This window comes from Psammomys obesus, unplaced genomic scaffold (genome assembly GCF_907164565.1).
Source record: "Psammomys obesus unplaced genomic scaffold, mPsaObe1.curated_primary_1811, whole genome shotgun sequence".
Classification (NCBI taxonomy): domain Eukaryota; kingdom Metazoa; phylum Chordata; class Mammalia; order Rodentia; family Muridae; genus Psammomys; species Psammomys obesus.
This window is the reverse complement of record NW_026587759.1, coordinates 1,952,369-1,969,597: the sequence shown is the minus strand read 5'-3', so window position 1 is coordinate 1,969,597 and position 17,229 is coordinate 1,952,369. Positions and strand designations below refer to the sequence as shown.

The following is a 17,229-nucleotide window of genomic DNA, read 5'->3' as shown; positions in this document are numbered from 1 at the left end:
TTTCTAAAAAGGAATCTTTTTATTATATAAGCAATAGATGCAATGTCAAGTCTTTGAACACTAGTCTTTTTTCACTAGCTTAGAAAGCACCTTCTGACACTGTGTGATCAAGGGCAGTTACAAACTACCATCAGTTTCAACAATAGCAAAGTACACAATGAACTTCCATCACTTCACATTAATAAGCACACATTACAGTTTTATCTTTAAAGAAGTAGCTACAGGCAGTGTACTGACTTGTCTTGCTAAATGCTGCTTTAAAATACTGGCTTTTCAGTTCGTTAATTTTTCAGCTTGATTATTGCCCCTTAAGCAAGTAGGAACATTCAGAAAACCAGGACAGGAGAAGCAAACCATCAATTATCTATGAATTTTCAGTCCTTTGTCATTCTGTTTTGACTCTGCAATGCATTTCTCTGCACCTGGGCAGCTTCCTTCTGATGGAGGCTCAGCAGGCACACAAGGTGCTGCAGGGCCCATGCTTTCTTTTCCCTCAGCACCACATGGCTACAAGTGCAAGGAAGGAAGGCAGAGGCCAAGGCTGAGGTACAGTTTTACTTCTTGCAACTTTTTAATAGCCAAAAACCTTAAAGTGTAGATCATATAATCTCTTATATTCATCTTATTCACTTTTCTCCCAAGGCAGACCTGTGGGATACCAGTAGTCCCTCCCTTAATTTCTAATATTTTATTGACATAAATATCAATTTCTTTCATTAGAAATGTAACAAGCTGACGAATCTGGAATGGATGGAAGACAGGAATTGTAGCAGTACTGTGTGGTAAACGTGGTGCTGATTGTTTCAAGCACAGTGACGGCCAGAAGAGAATCTTGCCTTCCTTGAGAACATGGCAATTTCCAATGTTCACAATTTTCTAAGGAGAAATAGGAATGCCTTCTGAAGCATTCATTACTTATTGAGTGCCTGTTCTGCTCACCCAGAATTATAAGTATGATTAAGACATCGCCGAGCTCTCACGGCATGCACAATTTAGTAGACATGATAGACATGTAAATACGTAATTATTATGCAGAATTGCAAGTACTGTAATAAAGGTAAGTGGAGAGTGCAGAAAGAGCAATGAGAAGGAAGCACAGAGTTTCATAATTATGAGGCAGGAAGAGGAAGAGGAAGAAGCGCTCTCCCAGTGGGGTACACCTTGTGATCTCTGATGATTGGGCATGTTTGCCACTAGCTTTTTGAAAAGTGAAGAACCACCACAAAAGTGAACTTCATAATAATTTCTAATCAGGGATATCTCGTTTAAATCGATTCACATATCTCTTCGATAATATCTCTATTACGTAAAAACCTACAAATGAATAATATAATGCATAAGATAGATACTTTAAACTTGTATGCTTGGATAGTTGTCTATAATCTAGCTAAATGCTAAAAGCCATTTCTTTTCCTATAGACTTTTAATAAGAAAAAGAGTATCCCAGGTGAATTAACACAAGCGTCTTTTTACCCCGTATCATAAAACTAAATCAGCAACAGGATTCAAAGCACACATTCCACGACTTCATTCCTCTTCTAATAAATCCATTTTACAACAATAAAAGAGATTTCAGGATTGATTCCAGTAGACATCTTTCCTGAGAATTTTCAAAACTATATCATGGATGAATTAGAGTGAGGTCAATGGCTAATTTCCACTTTTGTCACAACGCTGACACACTGGTGAAGAATTGTGGGAACGTTCATACGGCGCACTGTTCAGTTGCTATCTGTTTTGTGGCAAGTTGTGACATCAGTTTGCTGAAACTGGTAGTTTGAGGGTAAAAGTCATCAAATGATGCTGAGAGACATTCTTGCTTCCAGAGTAGAACATCAGTCCTGACCCATCAGTGGTGAGCTTTGTCCAGGGTCATTTTACTGCTGACAAGTGGCAGAGTTTGCTAGCTGTAGTGTGTCACACCAATCGTGGGGGTGGGGAGGACCTAGTGGACACCTCTTTGCTGTCATGTCTTTGAAAACACAGAAGGCTTTTAGTAGCCTGGAAAGCAATTCATACCCATGGGAAGAGAGCTTTTATGTTATGCCTACCTTGTATTTAGTAAGCACTTGGTTTAATTTCCTCAGTTGCCACATATTGGAATGACTATATTTTAATCTTTAAAAATTATAATCAAGGTTACCAGCTGTCCTTTCTGCAAACTTGAATTTCAATCATGACATATAACAGTGTCATAGCTGAGGGAATTCCATAGGGCCTATTAGAACAAAAAGCAAGGTATGTTGAGATTTCTTCCAATCTGTTTTTTATCACTGGAAATAGAGCTTTGACCTTAGGCTTTCTCATCAACTGACCTAAACATTCTAAGCATCTGATTGGTAGAACTGTATTAACTGACACCCGTTAGCAGGTCTCCTCTGGGTTTCAGTCTGGAGCTGAGTAATAATCATTGGCTTTTCCTTTCTCTCTAAGTCATAAAGCACGCAGCTCTAGTCATGGTACAGACATTGACACTCAGGAGTCATGGTTGTCAGTTTATTAGCCCTAATACACCTCTTTCTTCTTTTCCTTTTTTAAAGAAAAGATTTATTTATTTTATGTACAGGAGTGCTCTATCTGCATGTGCACCTGCAGGCCAGAAGAGGGCGTCAGATCACAGTACAGATGGCTGTGAGCCAGCGTGTGGTTGCTGGGAATTGAACTCAGGAGCTCTTAACTGCTGAACCATCTCTCCAGACCACCTTTTTCCTCTACTGAAAATTTTATAATGCTCCTTTTTGCTATCATGAAATAAAAGTGGAGCACTTATGGCCTTGAAATTTAACTATTACAAAAGAGGAATAAATAGAATTTTGTTAACCATGAATCCATGCGCTAAACTACTAAGCGAATATTTATCGAATGTCTACTGTGTGCCAGAACATACAACCAAGGAAGAGGAAGTTCTTTGTCCCTCTAATTTAATTGTATGAGGATGGTGCAATGAAGGAAAATATTAGAATATTTTATAAATAATTAGAAGGCTGTATGATGTGCTAAGGAGTGCTAGAAGGTTAATGGAAATAGAAGAATGTGGGTATTGTTTAGAAGGGTATGGAAGAAGGCCATGGTTTAGACTGAATTCCGTGGTTGCAGTAATAATGTGAAGCTGAGGTTCTGGCAAAAAATTGAAAGAAGTGAAGAATAGTCAAGGGGATAATGTGAGAAAAGTGGTTTTGAAACTGTTAGTGGGGGTGGGGGCTGGAGAGATGGCTCAGTGGTTGGGAGCACTAGCAGTTTTTCCAGAGGATCTGGGTTCAATTCCCAGCACGCACATGGCCATGTGTAACTCCAGTTCAGGGATCTGACACCCTCACATGAACATATATGCCAGCAAAACACCAACGCACATCAAATAAAAACAAGTAAATATTTAAAAAAGTGAAAATAGAGGTGGCTGGAACCAAAGCTTGGTGACCGCCAAGTCTACGGCATGGTTGGTATTAGCTGCTGAGCAAGGGCAGCAGCCATGAAGAGCCTGATCATCGCTGATCCTCGGAGTGCAGTATCATCGGAAGCCATCGCACAGCCTGCTTAAATCACGTATTCAAAGTAAATCAACATGACGTAAGATGTGGAACAATCTTCATCATATAAGCTTGTCTAATCTTTTGTAGGGCATATAGCATTTTCAGCTCCAAGCTACCAAACACCGAAAGTGCTCCTCCAAATTTGTTTCCAATAAAATTTCCTTAAAAATGACATGGGAGGAGATGAGGAAGGGAGGGTGGAATTGGGAAGGGAAGAGAGAGGAGGTTGCACCTGGAATACGAAGTGAAAAAGCTGTAATTTATAAAAACAAAATAAATGAGTTAAAAAAATAAAAATTAGAAAAATGACATGAACACTGGATAGTACTGCCTTATTATCATTTGAGGATCATGGTCCTCAATAACATTTCTTATATATTCTAGCCATAGGAATCTTTCAAAATGATTGAAGATCTCAAAAGTTTTTAAGGTATGGCATAACCATTAAAACTACCATTTTATAAATATGCCGAGGCAATGAAAAACAATGAAAATTATTAATTCAATGTGAACGACAACAATAAACCTGTGTGAGGCACACAGGAGAGGAATGAAGCATTGGTGTAAACTTTAGAAAACTGCACCGTTTGCTTCTGGGGGAAGAGACTGCGCAGTGGAGTGCCGTACTGACAGTACTATAGCAATAGCTGGTTCTCAGACGACTCTGAAAGCATCTTGGGGATGTCAAGAAATTCTTTTTCTATGACAGCTTCCTTTTCATTCGCATAATATTTGAAATGGACACGACTCTTCCAATTGTGCATATGAAAAATAGATTCCAATACCTACAGTAGTTTATAGTTTTCCTTTTACATTCATAAATTTGAATAATTACTTTCCTATTAAAGATTTTTCTGGGAAGTTTAGAATTCACTGTACTTTTTTGTTTAAAAAAGTTCATTTATTTATTTATTTTAAAGCATATCGGTCAAAAAAAGAGACCTGTTTCACATCTGCAAATTTAGTGTCTAGATCTGGCTACCCACGTTGATGAATTTAGCATTTTCTTATATAGTGCCTAAGTTAAAAGTGAGGCACACAGACACAGCCCTGAGTACATCTGTTTTCCATTGTTGAGATTATTTTTTAAAATTTGCTCAAACACGTTCGTACTTTATTCGTAATAACTAGAATTTGGAAACAACCCCGTTGTCCCTCAGTGGAGGAATGGATACAGAAATTGTGGTACATTTACACAATGGAATACTACTCAGCAATTAAAAACAAGGAAATCATGAAATTTGTAGGCAAATGGTGGGAACTAGAAAAGATCATCCTGAGTGAGGTATCCCAGAAGCAGAAAAACACACATGGTATATACTCACTTGTAAGTGGATATTAGACATCTAATATAGGATAAACATACTAAAATCTGTACACCTAAAGAAGCTAAGCAAGGAGGAGGACCCTGGGTAAGATGATCAATCCTCACAAAGAAAGGCAAACGGGATGGACATTGCAAGAGGGAGAAAACAGGGAACAAGACAGGAGCCTACCACAGAGGGCCTCTGAAAGACTCTACCCAGCAGGGTATCAAAGCAGATGCCAAACTTTGGGTTATTTATTTATTTATTATTTATTACAATTTATTCACTTTGTATCCCATCTGTGGCCCCCTCCCTTGTCTCCTTCCAATCCCTCCTTCCCAAACCACACTTCCGACGAAACTAATAGCACCTACAATATGTTGCCTTTAACTTTGTAATCTCTCTTGCAATCTAAAACTAGATGGAGAAGAATATCCAGGAAAAGCAGGACTACGTGTAACTAGATGCATTATTGAATCCTAAAACTGAACCCTTTGAATAGACTCCAGAAGTTTGGAACTTATAATCAAAGAATGGCAAGTAAAATGTAAATATTGAGAAACAGGAACACAAAGAAAAGGAAGACTATGAATCTATAAAATGAAGAAAGCCTACAGAAAATTATGCATGAGCTTACATTACCTAGAAAACCTTCATTTTTAATTCATCTTGACAGAACATTATTTAAATGATGTTTATTTCACAAGCACAGATTCACATGTTTCATATACAGTAAGCATAAAACACATTAAACTCTTTGTGGCAACCTTCCCAAATATTTCAGGGTCTCTAGTACTTAATTAGATTCTTCTGCAGAAAAGCATGGGATTTCAGAGCAGGTTCTCTATAAGTAAACTGATTAATTAGAGAGACCTTTTCTAATGTAATAAAACCCTTTAGACTTAAAAATTTTAGTAACCTTTAAAAAACCTCTCTCACTCAAAGGAAACACAAATGAAAATCATCACTGTCAGGCGTCTGCTGTTACAATAGTGTTTCCCGAATTTTACTAAATTTTCATTCAGGACTGCTGGTCACTTTGCTGCCACTACCTCAGAATCTGATGGTTTTGAAAGATGCAGTAAGGAAAAGTTACAAAGCTCACCCAGGCAACCAGGGGCTCATCCAGACTCTGCCTCAACAGCTCCAAAGATAGGGAATTTTTCTTCAATGGAATTTCTGATTCTTTCAGAATTGTAATTTTTGAAAAAAAAAGTTTATATTGAGAACAAAATTATGATATCTATGACTCTTACACTTAAATTTTCTTCTGTGGTAATTGAAAAATCAAATTAAAATGTTAGGTATAAAACAAGTGCACAGCTTCTGCCAGGCAAAATACGACAAAGGTGCCCGTGGGATACTGTGGCTGGATGAACATTTATCTTAATCATCCTGTATACTCTCTCCCTGTGCTCCAGAGGCCAGTGAGCCCTGAGGAATATGTCTAGGCTCTCTTGCAGCTAGGGATATATGTATGTAATACTTATGTCTCTCTTTGTATATTTATGTGTGTGAGATTTATATTGTGTGAATCAAGTGTACATGCCTAAGGTTTGTTACTAGAATTCAGCCAACTGTGAGCCTGTAGGGTTCATTTTGCTGTTGGGAAGAGCAGGTATAAACAGTATAAGCTGTTGCCAGTTTCTTTGTAACTTGCTAATGTGGTAGGAGAAACCACTTCTCATTCTTCCCTAAGAGATTAATACTAATCTCTGCAGAAGGAGGATAGAGTCTATGTTCTTTCTGCCCACAAAGATTCTATGACTTACTTAATGCTCTAAATTAAACCCCCTTTTTATTAAATTTTGCTTATATCATATGGATATCTATTTTTATGAGTTTTCTATGTGTATTAATGTATGTGTCTCATCATTGTCTATATGTATTTTTTGTGCTTTTTTTCCTGTTTGTTTTGTCCCATTTGGGTTTGTTTGTTTACATTTTATCTAATTATTAATTATTATTATTATTACCATTTTAGATCCTGTTTGTTTTCTAATGAAAGGGAGAGAGAATGTGGGTTTAGGTGAGTGGGGACACGCCGGGGGAAGTTGGGGTAGAGGAAACCATAACCACAATGTACTGTATGAAAACAAATCTGTTTTCAATAAAATGAAATAAATTTGCTAGGAAGAAGGCTCTTTGGACATGAACCGTGGCCACTATTCCTTTGATAGCTCCTATCTATACCTTCCTGGGGTAGAGCTTTGAAGTGCAAAATAATGAGACTCATCCTCCCCATGTCTACCTTATGCAGTGTAGTTATCAAGGGGTCCTAAAACAAGGATTCAGATCTGTGTGGTTGTTCTGTTCATGAGCTGGTGTGTGTGTGTGTGTGTGTCAGAAAGGGAGACAGAGACATGGACAGAGACACAGAGAGAATTAGCTGATCTCATAATCTTTCTACTCTTCAGTTTTCCAAATTATAAAAACTGGAATAACAATAGTTTTTATTCACATAATTGTGATATTCATTCTGATAATCCTTGTGCCAAATTCAAAGCAGTACCTTACACACTCAAAATATTAATTATTATTGTTATTATTTTGAATCTATTTTCATTTATATCACTATAAATACCAAGATTAAAATATGTTTTAGTTGAAAATACATTCTTACCAGTTTATCAATGTTCTCTTTGACACTAAAGTATCATTCTCAATATTTGACTTTCATTTTTGATAACAGTGGTTAGTGTATGCATAATTCACTTTTATAATGCTTAAACCCAGCTGTAAGCTTAAAATATTTTATGTATTTTCTACCATAAAAGCAAAAATTTCTGTTTTAACCCATGTAAGACCTTAGATTTATATTTTTGATGCCTAGTTATTGGATAAACTCTATTACTTCAGTCTGTAAATATATATATATATATATATATGTATATATATATATATACACAGCAAACAATAACAGTCTAAAGTAATGTGGCAACATATTTAGTGTATATGTATTATTTATATATGTACACAGAAAGGCTTATGATATTTTGAACACATATTTTTGTCTTATATAAATGAATCAACTTGCCCTCTTGGCAAATTTAATAAGCAAGCAGTCAATTATGTTGTCAAAGTTGTTAGTAAATAAATGTTACTAGCATGGACCAAAGACAAAGCCATGTACGCTTCTCCCGGTATTCCCATTGGCATCAGTCTTTAATCATTCTCCTGGGCTTGACTGTTCAGTGATTTAGGATTCTAACTATATGATTATACAATCCAAATATTTCTATAGTAAATGGTTCTCTCTTTCTGCTCCCCCCTTCAGAAACCTACATAAAATTAAAGTCTTCTCTACAGTGTTTCCTAGATCCACTGCTCTAAGAAGTGAATGTCTTATTTATAGAACTACATTTCAGTATAACAAAAATATCAAGAATAATTTAATTTGAAATGATTACACCATCTTCAGATATCTTCCACACGGAGGGAAATCCTGAGGCTGGCCTTACAAGGCACATCAGCAATTCTCCATCTCGTTACTCAAAGGATCATTCTGTAATCTTGGTTGCACAGAACCTGACTAATTATTTTATAGTATTTCTCTCTCCTTCATTTCCTATTGATAGGGGACCACCACTTTCTCATCCCATAGTTCTTCACCTCTACAGCATATCAAACCCAATTATTAATCTCTTTGTCGTCCTGCCTATTCTTTCAAAGCAGAATCTCCTAACCATGTGACCTGCATACGAATCACACATGATTTCTGTAATTCCACTTGAAATACTGGTTCAGACTCAGGTTACTCCAGTATTCATACTAAATTACAATGTTCATTTATGTTTTTAACAACTATTTGATAAGAATGGCTTAGTCTTAAAAGAATTCTTTTCCATTTCTTCATTTACAGTATGATTTTTAAAAAAAATGCAATTATTAAAAGAAAGTTTTATGTCTAGGTAAGGTGTGTGATGTAAAAGAAGGAAGGAAGCTGAGCTGCTGCTGTTTTTGTGATGCTCATTTTTGCTTAGTCTCATTCTCAGTGAAGAACATTAGTGCTTCTATCATGTGTGAGTTTGGACATGAGAATGTTTTTTAAGTCATGCATCTAATTATGACAAAACATCAAGCTCTGATGCTTTACAAATTGGATAAAACGTTTTATCAAAGTATACTGTTAAGAAAACTTCTATTATATGTTAATGTCTTCATTAATGAAGATACATAATAAAAATAAAGTGTACTGTTCAATTTTAATATTTATTTTTTGTTTAAACAAAAAGAGCATTTGATGGCAATAAATACATACATTTTGTACACTTTGGCTAAAAGAACCCACAAGTTATTTTTTAAGGAGAGTATGTGATATAAAAACAGTCTAATATGTATGTATGTATGTATGTATGTATGCACACATGATACCATTTTTCCAACTTTCTATCATACTTTCCAGGAACTGACTTGCTTTCTTCTCTACAACTGCCTTTTCATTTTTTTTTTTTTTTCTGAATAGACCCATAATGTTCAGGGAAAATGCCAGGAATAATAAATTTCAATCTCTGTATAAAATATACCTTCATGACACACTCAAGCTGGAAATCACAGGAACCAATAAAAATGCAGGCAGCCTACTGATAATGAGGTCAGAAATACAAATAAATTTACTTTTAATGAAGACTGGAAGCACAGCAATCAAAGTGTTAAAATTCACTTCATGTATCTCTCATTTGCTTCTTAGCTGATATTTACCACGCAATTCTGTGAGAAAGTAGAGGCCTAAGATGCTCCAGATAAATGGCTCAATTAATTGTACAGAGGTAGACCTCTTTGAGCTGAGCCAGAGCTGTGAGCTCTTTATTAAAAGCACTATTCTGCAGCCCCTAACCTTGTTCCTTGACTCCTCTCTGGTTTCCAATTTAAACAAGTCCCCATGCGGCCTGCTCTAAAGGGCTTTGTCTCCCTGTCGTTGTTAAGAGAGCTGGGGCATCCTGAAGTGTGAAATCAGACCTCATGAGCTGAACGGTTCCCCAGGGAACGCCGGACTGCGCAGAAGGTCAAAGTCATGGGCCGGACCATCTCAAAGTGTCTGATCGCTGCTCTGTGACACAGCAAGTTGGGGGTGGGGGCTAGACTGAAGAGGACTGAAATTGAACACATCTTAATTAAAGCCCACAGACAGCAAAACAAAATGTTTTCTAGGCACCCTGTCAAATGGGGCTTAAATTTAGCTCTGCTAATGAATCTGAGCTGCTCACTGTTATTTTGTACGATAATAAGACTCTCATCACAGAGACTGTTAAAAAAAAAAAAAAAACTGTAGCATGTCTTTTTCTGCTGTTTTGTTACTTAAATATTTTCCAACAATGAAGACAGTTTTCCAAAAGGAAAACACAGAAAAAGTCTATGCAAATAAAGGGGCATTAAACATTTCTCTTTAATAACTAGTCGCTTTCTAGATTATGAAGCTGACATTACACAAGTCTTTGTGAATGGCTTAGTTTGGGGAGAAAAATCTTCATTTAATGGGACAATTTCAGTGACTGTTAATCATAAGTCCTCTCTCTCTTCTCCCTCTATAACTTCCTAAAAGAGAGGGTGCATTTCTTTCCAAATCCATTCACCTGGGACACTCCAGTTTGGTGCATGCACCTTTTAACACAGTGGCAAGGCAGAGCATCTTTGAAGGTTTCACAGTTCTCCCATATCACTGTTTCTGAAACCAACAGGCTGGTCTCCCTGGAGAGGCTATGACCTCTTCCTCAGGGGGAAAACAAAAAACAAACAATAACAACAAAACCTCCCACAACCCTGGTAAAATGAAGAGGAGGGGCTGGAGAACCATCACAACCCAGGGGAAAGCACAGAGAAGGGCTGAGGAAGAGATCTCACAACGTGGAGAAAGCAGGAGGGGCTGGGGCAGATGAGAGCGCTCTTCTTTCTTTTGAAATTTGAAAGAACTCATCACCCAGGTGTAAAGACTCCACTGAGAAAGCCTCAGTCAACATGGAGGACTTGAAATGCTCTGTTACAGGCAGAAATTAGGCCCTACTTAAGGACAAAGAATAATAAGGAGCAAGAAAAAGACAATTTCATTTTCTATCACATACAAACAGAGGCACACACACACATTCCCCAGTTGGCCTTTCTGGTCTCATAATCTGTCAAGTTTTAGGAGACATGTGGTTTCATATTGGCGAGATTCTTCCCAGTGAACAGGACCACACAGCCTCTAGTTTGTGCTTTGATGGCACAAAGAAACAGCAACCTCTCGCGGGGTAGCTGGAGGTGAGTAAGTTGTGCTTATAAGTATCTTTCAGTTGCCGAAACTTTTTACCTTAGTTTAGTGCACTAACTTTTCAAACCCTAGTGCCACTTTCTCAGGCTGTGAAAGGCTGTCCACAATTTGACTGAAATTTCAATCCACTCTTGTGCTGTGCTCAGTGTGCATATGTGTGGGAGCTGTAAATCGAGGCCTTAACCACCAGAGTTAATCTCTTTTTAAAATCTGTATTAACCTTAATGATTTGAAGTGCACTGTCCAACACTGGGCTATTGAGACCGAAGAAAAAACTACCATTGACTATCAATGGTTTATTAGGGGCTTAACTGAAGTGACCTACTGTAGCAGTGTTCGGCTGGACAAGGCTATAGGCTTTTTTGTGGAGAGGAAAAGAATTGAGGGTTTCATTAAAAAGTAATTTGTGCTTTATACTCACTCATTCAAAGAGTCTCAATTGCTCTTTATTCACACAGCGTTAACACAGTATCACAATGTTTCTCAATGGATGTGTTGTAACAAAAGAAAAATTTTACATTTTGAAAGGAAAAAATTCTTTGTAACTGTGGTAAGATTGATAGTTACTTAAAAAACTATAGAACCTTTCTTTCCTGTGCTCTTTTAAGTTTGGAGTGTTAATTAAAATTGTGCTTAAGTTATGTGATTGTAAAGTTTGTCTTGTTAGATTTGTTTAGAAAAGTATTCTGAAGCCAAATATCTTCTAACTACAGCTTCATTTGTACCAGGTCAGAAAATATCCCTGGTTTAGTATAGAGAATTACTCATGATCTAAAGCCCTCCAAATCCATCCACAATACTGTAGATCAGTAGCTCACAACCTGGGGTCTCAACTGCCTTGGCAAACCTCTAACTCCAAAAATATTTACATTACTATTCATAACAGTAACAAAATCACAATTATGAAGTAGCAACAAGAATAATGTTAGAGTTGGGATCACCACATTAGGAACTGTGCAGAAGTGTCCCAGCGTTAGGGAGGGTGAGGACCACTGGGCTAGATGGATGCTTGCTTGAAGACCTAAAGATGAAACAGTCCAGTCAATCCCATCTTTCTACTTTTGTTCCTCATTAGGCAGAGCTCTACTGTCCTTAACCACTAAGATGAACATCAACTTTTCAAAATTCTATAAATAAATGTCAAAATACATGAAAAGCTTATTTGTGCTGAAATTATTTATAATTTCAGAAGCAAGATTATTTTTTTATTAATAGTATATTCAGACATTTATTTCTCTTCTTAATTTTTGCCACCACCACAAATGTTATAAAAAACATAGAAGGTCCAAGGGTGAACAAGGTCAAAGACTAAATTACCTACTTGCCCCTGAATAGTTCAACATCTCTCTTGTTCAATCCAGAGCCCATTAGATTATAAGGTCAGCATGGAATGAGGAATTATCAGATTTATATCTTTAAAACTAAAGGAAAAAATTGAGATTCAGTTATTCAGGATTCCCCAAATTAATGTTCACTTTATCAAATAAAATTTATATCTCATTGAATCTCTAGTGGAAAGGCTATTGTTATTCACATTGATTTACATAGAGCCTTTAGAAAAGAAATATCTCTATTTTTTCCAACTTTGAAAGAACATGTACTTTAACTTCCATAGTGGCATTCAGGCCAAGTAGGTTAACCTAGTTTGCATATTCATGAAGTTTTAAAATCAATGACAGCTTCTAAGAGGAGACAAACTGATACAATTACATTCAGTTTGAATGATGTCAGGTAGCTAAGCATTTCAAATAAACAGGATGTGGATTTTTCTATATGAAATTATCGTGCACAGATTAATTTATTGATAACTACACAAGAAAGCTGTAAGAAGGGAAATGAATAAACTCACCACTCACAAGTTCTTTATCACCAACAGCTAAGGTAGCTCTCACTCAGAGGTTACAGCCACCCATAGTCCCATCATTCCCAGGTATCCATATATGTTTCTAAAGTGTTTTTTCTTCAGCTACAAATGAGTTGGTGATCATCTTTTCAAAGAAATAACAAATCCCTAAATTTTTATTTCAGTCATTTGGTATACTCATTTGATGATATGTAAATATTAAATTTTAAATATTCCTATTTTGGAGCAAACCTCTGTGGTTTAATTTTGATGGGAATTATCTTTTAGCATGTTTTCAATTTAACTGAATGAATTAAAGAAGGACATAGTGATTTGTAGATGGTTGGACAGTAAGAAAAGTACAGTATTTTCTTCAGATAAGTCTGTAACTTTATAAAGGCCATCTTGCTTAACATTTAGAATGATGTGCTTATTTTTATAAATAATAAGCCAATGTTTCCCAGCACAGTGAAATTTCCATGAAACTGGCAAATCCTACCTTACCATCCAATTTGACATAGATAATTCAATGGGTCATACAAACATCCCTCAAATCTTTATTGAATTAAATGACAAATGAATGATGATAGCTCCAAACAAAATAATTAATTCTTTAATTATTAATTAATTATATCTTGATATAAACACCATCATCTCCTTTGTTAATATATTGAACAAACAGTGATACTAAAGTGATAGAAGACACAAGACTCGTTTTTCTGTTCTCACACACCTATGTTCTGGGTGAAAAGTCACATATATGCCTAGTTTAGATACACAGTTATTTTACAGTATGCTGAAGAAATTGTGTACTTAGAGAATTATAGCAGCAACTCAAAGATGAAGCATTCATAGTAATTACTGAGTATTCCATTACTGAACTTTTTATTGAATGATATAGCATATTTCACGTGCGTTAGCAAAGCTGGTGATAACGGACAGAACAGGAGTCTGTGTTGTTCAGTATGCAGAAGTAAAAATACCTGGACTCATCAATCCTACAACATCGACTAAACATTGGCAGGACAACAATTTAGACGTTATTTTGATTTTTATTATTTATTTTTAGTGGTATCACACTGTGTTTAAAATACAGAACTATGTAGGCCATCAGGGATTATCAAACCTTTTGTGAGACCAACACTGCATCTTTCTATTTAAATCGCTGACTTCAATGATCCACTCAGATGAAACGTAAAGCTGGGTTATTTTATTGTACCGACTTTCTGATATATACAAAGGGAAACTGCATCATCACCTACCCGTGACGTCAGCAGCCATCAAACCTTCTGCTCGGATGACCTTCACCTGGAGAAATCCCACGTCTTTTAGGTTGTTAAATATCCTTAGAGGGCTCTGAAAAATCCAAACATGGGCATTAGGAAAAAAAAAAGCCTAAAGAAGCCTCAAACATATGATTAGAAAACACTAAGTTTTCTTAGACTGCTGTCTCAGGGGTCAAAAGATCATTTGTGCTTTTTCAAGCCCAATTATCCTTCCGATGTCGGGAACGCATATGTGCACTCGTGTACACACACGTGTGCATGCACACACAAGATTATGGAATTAGTGATGTTATTTTCTGAAATAAATTAGCACAAACACCATGAACAAAAGTGTAACCAACACTCAGTAGATGCCGAGCAGTGAGCTATGAGCAGAGGCCTCCAGTGGTTCCTCTCCCTGTCTTCTAGTAAAGCGCCTCGAAAAAGTCATCTGCAGATAGGATAGTCTGGAGAGCATGCTAAACAGTCTTAACTCTTCAGTGACTGGTTACATGACACTCCTCACACTCTTCAGACATGGGGTTATTGAGAAAGTCAACACTAAACAAGTTATTTTTCTACCATTTTATTCTTAGTGCTTAGATGAGGAGTAAATTATTATCTAAAGACTTTGCTAATAGTTAATTTAAAAACTCACATAGTTGTATAGGGAGACATTTTACAAATAAACCTATTTATTTAAACTATTTATAAAACTTGGTTTTATAAGAGGATATTTTAAAATACATTTATTTTTGAACTGTTAAAATAATAATTAATTTAAAGACTCACATAGTCTTATAGTTTTATAAAACTAAAACTTGGTTTTATTGGGAGATATTTAAAAAATAAAACAAGTTTAAAAAATAAAATTAATTCAAAGGTAGTGAAGAATTTTTCTTAAGTTTATATTTGTATTTGCTATAATGTATAGAATGTGGAGTTTTTGATAGATGAACCATATGGTAAAAGTTATTTCACTTCAAAATTTGTGATGTCTTAATAAGGATAGTACTTAAAGAACCTGAAGGAGGGGAGCTAACACAAATAGCCAGAAATCTAAAGAATGGGAAAATAAGACAAAATTGCAGAACATTGATATGCATTCTGTTTACATTTCATATTATTTTTCCTACGGCCAGGCCAGTACCTCTATGGAGTAAGTCAAAGGCTCTTAATTTCTCACCATCTTTAAAATGTTTCACGACAACATAGTTTAATACGCTTCTGTGTAAAGAGTTATCTACCAAAATGTTACTAGAATAAAAGCAATCCCATTAGTGTGTTAATAGTGTAAAGGTACATGCAAGCCAAAGATTCTATAATACAAACTTTATCAGTCCCGGATGGCTAGTCATTATTTACACTGAAGCTATGACCTTGGTACAGTGAGAGGAAGAAATACAGATGAATGTGTAATTGCATAGCTTGACTTTCTAAAAACAGTGCTCAGCACAAAGATTACCTCTTAATCTCTAATTATAAACAACTGTTTATCACCAAAAAATTATTTAAAAGGCTCATTTGGCTGGATTTAGTAAAATTGCACCTGTCTCTCTCTTTAAATCCCTACAAATCAGAGGTTTATCATGGGGAATTTGGGCAGCAGTGTTAAGGTTCTGAGGTTTCCAGGTAAGGCTGTGTCCTACAGCACTGATAAAGTTGGGGCAGCTTCTCATTAGCGTTCAATCAATATATTAAGCCAGGTAGGAATATTCCCTAATGATGGGGAATAGTTTCATCAGAAGCGTTCAGCACTTTAATTTTTCCAGGAGCAATTCAAACCAAGTTTCATTGTGTCTAAAACAAATATCATCAGGCAGAATCATTTCACTCTGGTGTTCAATGGAGCAGCCGCGGCCAGCCACACTGTCTGGGGCTTCAGTTCTGGGGCCAGCCTTCCCTCTTAGGGGGAAGGGCGATTAGAGGCTGCTGGTTTCATTCTCCAACTCACCTGACAGTTGACAATTCATTGCAAATTTCTACTGTTTAGGCCAGTGTCATAGAGAATATAGTAAGAACTCAAAGAAAACAAGCAAATAAATACCAGTTTAAAATTAATTTTATGAAAAGCTTTATCAAGGGGCATTCCCACATTGTTATTTATGGTTATTTTAGGAGGCCTCAAAACATGTATGGCTTTTGAAGCTAGAAATTTCCATAGCAGAGGAATCCATGATTTGCTGTGAATCCTTTCAGCCCTCAATAGATGGAAAAGATTGAAATGCTCTGGAGAGGACTCCTCTTTATTTTTTTAATGAAAGGCTGTATAATATATTTTCTCTATGGCTGCAGCAGCTGTCAGAGAGCGCATCGCAGTTCAGCTCTATTACGAGAAAGGCAATACCCCATCCTACAGCACAGAGATGCTCTGAGGGGCCAGAGCTGATTGACAGCTTGTCACCATGACGTCTTATTCCATCTCTGTTATGGAGAAAATTAATGTCACACCACCAGCCTTATGACTTGCTGTCATCTTAGAGCCGCTCACCTTTTATCAGTGCTCTAAATAACATTTCAAGCCCATCGTCTCACGGTGGACAATCCGGTCAAGGGACATTAAATCAGATGACTGTGAAATGTCATAATAAAAATGGAATGCTAACAACTTCTTCTCTAAACCGGCTCCTCTGGTTTTTAAACTGTGACAAGAAGGAGCAAGGGTTCAGCAAACCCGTTCTGAAAAGGTCAAACAGCAGCTCTTGGACTACTACCCATTACTACCCTCCCCAACTGACCTTCCCTCTTCTCCTCCCTCCAAAGGCAAAGAGAACAAGAAAAAGGAATTAGCCACCTTTTCAGAATGTGCTGATCAAATAGTAGTTCACATAGGAATGCCTGTTTAATTTGTGGGGTTTCCCTGCGGAGCAATGACAAGATTCTCTGGGGCTGTTTCATATCAGAGTGGGGCAATTCATTACTTTTCCTACCCTGACCAGAACCAGAGCTAAACCAAGTCAAATTCTTAAGTTTAACCTCAACTTTAAGTTCACACACACACACACACACACACACACACACACACACACACACACAC

The 17,229-nt window shown here is 36.6% G+C and overlaps 1 protein-coding gene across 1 annotated transcript in view; it reads right to left on the bottom strand.

The window, feature by feature from the left end:
* Mctp1 (multiple C2 and transmembrane domain containing 1) overlaps nucleotides 1–17,229 on the bottom strand; it is a 570,389-nt gene that overhangs the window by 168,682 nt on the left and 384,478 nt on the right. The window contains exon 10 of the mRNA XM_055604040.1: nucleotides 14,190–14,283. Coding sequence (XP_055460015.1) covers nucleotides 14,190–14,283 — 94 coding nt within the window. The remainder of the gene's footprint in view (nucleotides 1–14,189; nucleotides 14,284–17,229) is intronic.